Here is a 6,949-nt window from a genome sequence, read left to right as displayed (position 1 = left end):
AGAGGAGGCAAAGAAAGCATATCTTTTCAGATTCGAGTTTGTTATAGTGACAAGTAGTCCATAGAATAATGCATGTTTTGGTCTTGGTGATCCCAAAGGGTTCTTTAACCAGGGTGTAAAATGATGGATTGTTTTGTAAGCAAATTGTTAAATAACAAAGTCGATTACAGAACAGATATATAAAGCAGAACAAGTGTTTTTTTTTCACAAAACTCGGTAGATTGTCACTTGAGTACTTGACAGACATGTGTGAGTGTTCGTTCGTTGACTTAGAAAATGTGAACATACTTTTATGGTTTTTACTCTTCTTCATATCTTCGTCGCAATCTCTCTCAAATACATGCATGAGCTTGGTTCATTTGTAACTCTCTCTCCCAAACTGGATTAACAAGATAAACCGATAAAACTGCTACCGTATATCTATGCAATGAATTACAAAACGAAAGTGATTTCACAAAGCTATATCACACATTTTACATAAAAAAAAAAAAGTTGACATGATACAATAAATATGATAGAGAGAAGCAGTGCTGGCAAGGTTTTTAGGGGCCCCTGGGCAATTTTTTTATATTTTGAATAAAATGCCAATTTTTTTTTTTAACCTATGTTATATGTTGAAAAATATGAATTTCATTTTGATAATATATAAACACTTAACAAGATTATAAAAATTTATTTTTGTTCCATTGTTGGAGTCAGTTGAAATAATTGTGCAAGAGAAGATATATTTTTAGTTATTGACTCATCAAAATAAATCCTTAAAACATATTTTAATATATTATTTTGTTTTACAAATTTTGTTTTTGCCTCTTTTATCTTACATATTTTTTGTACTCCTTTATCAATTTATCTTGCATTATTTTTTTTTTGTGCCCCTTTATCTAACATTATTATTTTTTTATGTCTCTTTTATCTTATAATATTTTTTTTATACATAAAAATAAATTATTTGCCTCTTAAATCTTTGAACCCGGGGCGGTCGCACTGCTTGTCCCCCTGTTAAGCTGGCACTAGAGAGAAGGATGTGCACATGGAAATGTGTAAAGAAATTATTAGCAAAAAAAAACAACTTTACAAGCAAAACAATGATTTCAGATGGCAAAAATATGAAAGTTGCACTATAAGACACAAAATTCATACTTTAACAATATTAATATCCGACAGCTTACGTCGTCCATCAGTGCTTTTTTTGAGCATTTTTTTAGCCAATTTCTCTATTTCTTGCGAGTACTGTGACTCAAGAAGACATTTTTTGATTTGTTGTTGTTATTTTTGTTTTCTTGTGTTTTGGTTTTTGATAAGTTTGGCAAGTTGCGATGCCTAAGTCTCTCTTAGAGGTTTTGCACCAATCACATAATTTTAAAATTTTTCTTGTATATGTGAATTTCATATATGTACTAGATTAAATCCTAGATTTATGCGGATTATGATAGAAAAAAATTAAATTCATTAAATATATAAAATAGAAAATTTTAAAATTAAGTTAATTCATCCATATAATTATATAGAATAATATTGAATACGCTATCAAATCATTCACTGATTGAAAAACTTAAGAAAATAACATTAGTTTTATCTTGATTCTCATAATTTTCCTCTATTATGTTAATTACTAATTTTAACGCATCAAGTTTTGTATTTTTTAATTATTTTTATGTATAAACTTCTTTTTACTATATGATTATAACAAATTAATAATTTCATTTAAATTGCATATATTTTTCTTATTAATTGCACATATTTTTTTTTATTAATTGCACATATTTTCCTTAAATTAGTAATTTCCTATTAGATTTAGTCATATAATAGATTACTTTTAGTTTTCTATACTTAAAAATATATATTAATTGCAATCATTTTATTTTTAGAATTTTTTTATTTTTTCCTATAAATTTAAAATAAAATTTATTTCACACGTGCCAAAATATTATCGACATACTTATACACATGTCACGATTATATGAATTACTAACTTTAAAAACTAAGTTTTATATAATAAGATATTGGTACATGGATATGAATGTCCACACAGACCTTGAATAAGGAAAAAAACAATGAACACACCGAGTTTGTTTTTTTGCTAGATGTTTTACTCTACAAATGTTAAGTGTACTTTTTAATGTCATGGGCACACTTGAATTTTCAAAAACTCTAAAACTTTAATAAATTATATACCACATCAATTCATTGGCTTAGATATTAATTGTAGCAGCTTCATCGGTTTATCTACGAACCAAATGCTCATGCACGCATGTGTTCTGAGAGATGAGTAAGAAGAGGGGAGACGTTTTGAGACTAATAAAGAGAAAGAATCATTGCATGAAACAATGTATGTCTGGAGGAATTGAAGCCCAACGGCATTATATATTATTATCGATGAAATTTTTTTTCAAATCTTTCTTCAAGAATAGAAACGATAAAAACGAGTCATTAGGGGTTAGAACAATACAAGAAAAAAAAATGTCTCATTTAAAAATATATTTTTAATTTGGGTAAGTCAATAATATAAAGAATGAATATAACTAATGGTAGTTTTTATGATCAACGATTTCAAAGATTAAAACAAAGTCATATTGTTAGTAACTCCAACAACAAAGTCATATTTATACATGTAGTGAACAGTTTGTAAGCTGTACATATGGTCACCCCAAATATTGGTTTTCGACCAGAGAATTCTGACGATTTGATTTGGTCGGAAAGTCGTTGGAATAGGCTACTTCTGACGACCAATTTCCTACCAATACCGTGGTCGTAAATGGATGTATTTTCTTGTAGTGCATTATGTATGATGAACGTTTTTTAACACAAAAGAACTTGGCAACACACAAACATAACAACTGTTAACCAAATACCAAAACGCAACTTACTTGGGTACTCCCACTCACCAAAATGCGACGTACCACCAGAACAATTTTTTAAAACAACAGAACGATGAGTACCCATACAAATTAAATATCTGTCGAAAATTTCAGTTTACGAAGATATTGGAAATTGAAAATATTAAGAAATTATATGAAATCAAGTACAAAGAAAACCCCTTTTTTAAGAGTGCTTCTTGTCCTTTTTAGTAAGGCTTCTCTCCAACGTAGTTACCCGGTGGGTCGTAGTTACAAGTGATGAAAACTCCTGCACCATTCTCACACACCACACGCGCGCACCCAAGCCTTTTGGTGTCACGCCACACCATCTGAGTGTAGTGACCACACATTCCACTTCCGTCACACGAGTTGGTGTTGTGGTCGTAGGACCTTCCTTCAACGACCCATGACTGCACCGCAAAAGTTGGTGTCCAGTCCGAGCCACTTCCCCAAAACAGGTTCTCACCGTATGGTCCCGTCGAGTGGGTCATTGAGCAGTCGTAACGCCTTTGGTTAGCCCACCATGTCGCGTAGCTAGCTAGCTTGCCGTCCCAAACCAATGGAGACACACCTGATAGGGAATGAGATTCATTTCACCAAATCAATAACACCGACATTATACAATTTTTTCTAAAATAATTGTTTGTGTAAAGATTTGAATCCTGATCCATCCCTCAACTAATAGGGTGAATTAATGGTAACAATATTTATGACAAATAAATACCTAGTCTGGACCGAAGAGCGTTATGTGGGTCAAGAAACAATCTAGCGATTGAGCCAGCGGGTAGACTTGGGTAAGTAGGAGGCCGGTAAACAGGCTTAGGACTCGGAACTGGGAGCCGTGGCTTAGGGACATAAGGGGTAGGGGTAACTGGTGGCCTCGGTCTGTAATAGTCTGCATTGACTTCTTGGAAAGCGACCAAGAGAAGTGAAATTGTGAAGACAATGACTAGGGTCATTGATGAACTGGTCGCCATCTTTGTGGTGTGACTATGAAAAATGGTTTTGTGGGTGGTGAAGAGAAATGACTTTGGTGAATGATTATTTATAAGTTATGAATTGATGAATTAACTAAGGAATTTGGACCTTTAGAGAATGTCAACTACAATGTGGCTTCCATGTTCGATTATGGTTACCACTCTTTTTATGGTTCCCTTTGGTTAAATGGATTTTATGGTTAATTATAATATGTCAATTAGGATTTTAATACAAATTTTTGTCTTATACATCTACATTAATTTCTTGAGTAAGTATATGAACATTTGATCTCTTCTTTTTTTTTTTTTGTCGAACCATCACTTATCTTAGTTATTCAAAATGGTTAAGAAAACTATATATCCGATTCACGTTAAATTCAGTATTATGTTTAATTATTTGCAGAATAGAATTGAGAAATTTACTTTGAAGTAAAAAATATCTTTGTCATCTCATGCATATAAAAAGTCTTAAAAATAAAAAAATAATAAATACATAGAAAAAAAAGTTGTGATGGAGTTAAATTAATATCTCTAAAATTTCTCTTTATCTATCAATTTCATGCGTTGAATGATATTCTAATTGGTTTCTTAATTTCAAATTTTCAAGTGGCACAAGGAAAAGGTGATCGTCCATAATTAATTTATCTGTGGATAGAACAGATCAAATTATATTAGTTTTACATGGATCTAAATATTTTAATTAGCAACTATCGGATAATAGATACGAGATTGCTGAATATAAAAAAATTTAGCCGGCCTATAATGTCCCCCTCAATGGACATATTTATGTAATGGTTTTATTTTACAAAATTTAACGTCACATTAGTTATACTTTGATACTCATCTTTATAATTATGGTCAATCTAAAGTATTTTACTTTCTAGTTGAGGTATTTTTTTTTAGTTTTATTTGCTTGCTTGTCAACGTCATGCCACGTCACTCTCAGTGAGTCGCATCTTTTAATGGGCCTTTGGAAATGATTTTAAGTTCAAGCCTATTATTTCCTGGGTCAATCAGTGAACTAATACAACCCACACTTTTGTAAATTTTGGAAGCCTGAAGTCGGATTAAAATTGACCAACGATACCGTTATCAATATAAGCTTATATTATATCAGGTTATTGTGTAACACAAATGATCAATTAAAAAAGTGTGAGCTTTTCACAGAATTTAATTTATATATGAATACATGTAACTGTTTCATAGTAGAAATACATCTCTCACTCCAGAATAAAAAGAAAAGCAAGTAGAATTAACGATTTAATTTACATTATTATTTATCCACAACTCGTTACATTTTTATAGAAATTATGAAACCTCCCCTTTCATGCACCCTCCACATTGCTATAAGCTTATGACCGAAATAATACATATTTTAAACAAATAATCCAACCCTATAAGTTACACATATATATTCATGATATAAATGATTACACACTGTGGTAACTCATCTGAGCGTAATCTTGAAGCATAAACATTCCTTCAGTAGTCTGATCAAGAACAGAAGCTGATCCCCACGAACTTGACGACGTCGTTTTCCTCTCTAGTTCCACTTCCTCTGACCACCAACTCGAACCGTTCGTTGTTAGCTCAAACTCGTTCCCCACTTGAAACAATTCTTTAGAATGACCTCTGTTCATAAGGTTCATGTTATGATTGTCTAATCGAAGGTCCTGCGAAAAACCGAAACTAGGTTGAAACTCTTGAGCGGGGTTTAGGGATTGCTCTACGTTCTCCGAATAGAGAGGCGAGACTCCATTGTTGATCTCAGCTAGCTTGATATTGTTGTTCTGATGATCAACGTTAATTCCCAAAGGGTGGAAGCTTTCTTGAGATGCAAGCTTAGAAATTTGATTAGGTGTGGTTGTAGTAGTACTCTGCAGCAATGGATGAAGCTTGGGCCACAAGATAGGGTTGTTGTAGAAACTAGAGAAAGGGTTTTGTAGATTCTGAAGCTGCATGTGAAGCTGGAGCCTCTCGAGTGCTGAATTGCTCAGATTCTGAGGAGTACTCTTATTGTTGTTGTTGCTGACATTGTTTTCAGTAGAATCGGATATGGAGTCTTGACGATTCATTTGTTTCTGTCTTCCAAGAAGTTTCTTCTTCAGCTTTGTGTTCCAATAATTCTTGATATCGTTGTCAGTCCTTCCAGGAAGCTGAGCTGCAATTATGGACCACCTGCATATATATCACATTAAGGTTAAAATTAAAAGAACGTTTATTAGAAAACCATATATTAGAAATCACTAACCAAGTTCACGTTTCATAGGTATAAATGTTTAAAGGTTCTTACAAAGACACCAAAACAAGAAGAAAGAGACAATATAAACCCTAAATTTTATGAGAGATACCATAGCTTGAAGAAACATGGGCTTGCATGTGTTTCAGCATAAGATTCATAGACAAAAGGTAAAAAGACAAGAGTCTCAAGTTGAATTTCAATAGGAATATTTACCTCTAATTCACAACGAGAAAAGTATTATATATTATTAAGAGGTGTTAATTAAGTTAATTAACTTATTAGTAAGAGAGATCAAGAGAGATAGATCACTGACCGGCTTCCAATGCTAATGTAGAGACTCAAGATGATACTGTCTTCTTCCTCAGAAAAACCACCATGTTTAATGTTTGGTCTTAAGTAATTAAGCCATCTCAGTCTGCAGCTCTTACCACATCTTTTCAAACCTATATAATTTACACAAATCTCAAAATCAGAACAAAACTTGATCTAATCAATCTAAATCAAAAATCAAGAGAGGGGTTTACATGCATCTTTTGATAAACCATGTGAAAATTATAAAAAAATCTGAATTATATATAAATCATAAGATAGTAATATAAACTAAAAAGGAATAGTTAGTTATGGGATTAGAATTTAAACAAAAGTAGAACTGTGTGTTACCAATTTTCTGAGGCAGTGCGATCCAGTTGCCACCAGTGCCATATTTGTCGATGTAATCCTTGAGCTTCACATCTTCTTCCGGCGACCATGGCCCTTTCTTCACGTTTGCCTTGTCGCAGCATGGAGCTCTTCCCATTTTCTTACAAATCTTTTGTCTTTTCTTGATCTTGTCGTTGTTGTTGTCCTTCTTCTTCTACTAAGTGTTGATATGA

General features: G+C 32.5%; 3 protein-coding genes across 3 annotated transcripts in view; 1 reads left to right on the top strand and 2 right to left on the bottom strand.

Annotated features, from left to right (window-relative positions):
• The window catches only part of LOC104761849 (CBL-interacting serine/threonine-protein kinase 21-like), a 7,638-nt gene extending 7,464 nt beyond the window's left edge, over positions 1-174 (top strand). The window contains exon 14 of the mRNA XM_010484991.2: positions 8-174. The gene's annotated coding sequence lies outside the window, so the exon portion shown is untranslated. The remainder of the gene's footprint in view (positions 1-7) is intronic.
• On the bottom strand, positions 2,766-3,868 carry LOC104761848 (pathogenesis-related protein 1-like). Its single transcript, XM_010484989.1, has 2 exons — positions 3,583-3,868; positions 2,766-3,429 (listed from the first exon to the last, which is right to left on the bottom strand). Exons 1-2 carry the CDS (start codon positions 3,833-3,835, stop codon positions 3,065-3,067), a joined length of 618 nt encoding a protein of 205 aa, XP_010483291.1. The 5' UTR covers positions 3,836-3,868; the 3' UTR covers positions 2,766-3,064.
• Positions 5,088-6,949, bottom strand: LOC104761847 (transcription factor MYB36-like). Its single transcript, XM_010484988.1, has 3 exons — positions 6,738-6,949; positions 6,391-6,520; positions 5,088-6,013 (listed from the first exon to the last, which is right to left on the bottom strand). Exons 1-3 carry the CDS (start codon positions 6,871-6,873, stop codon positions 5,266-5,268), a joined length of 1,014 nt encoding a protein of 337 aa, XP_010483290.1. The 5' UTR covers positions 6,874-6,949; the 3' UTR covers positions 5,088-5,265.

Source organism: Camelina sativa, chromosome 18 (assembly GCF_000633955.1).
Source record: "Camelina sativa cultivar DH55 chromosome 18, Cs, whole genome shotgun sequence".
NCBI lineage: Eukaryota > Viridiplantae > Streptophyta > Magnoliopsida > Brassicales > Brassicaceae > Camelina > Camelina sativa.
This window is presented reverse-complemented; position numbering and strand designations above follow the sequence as displayed.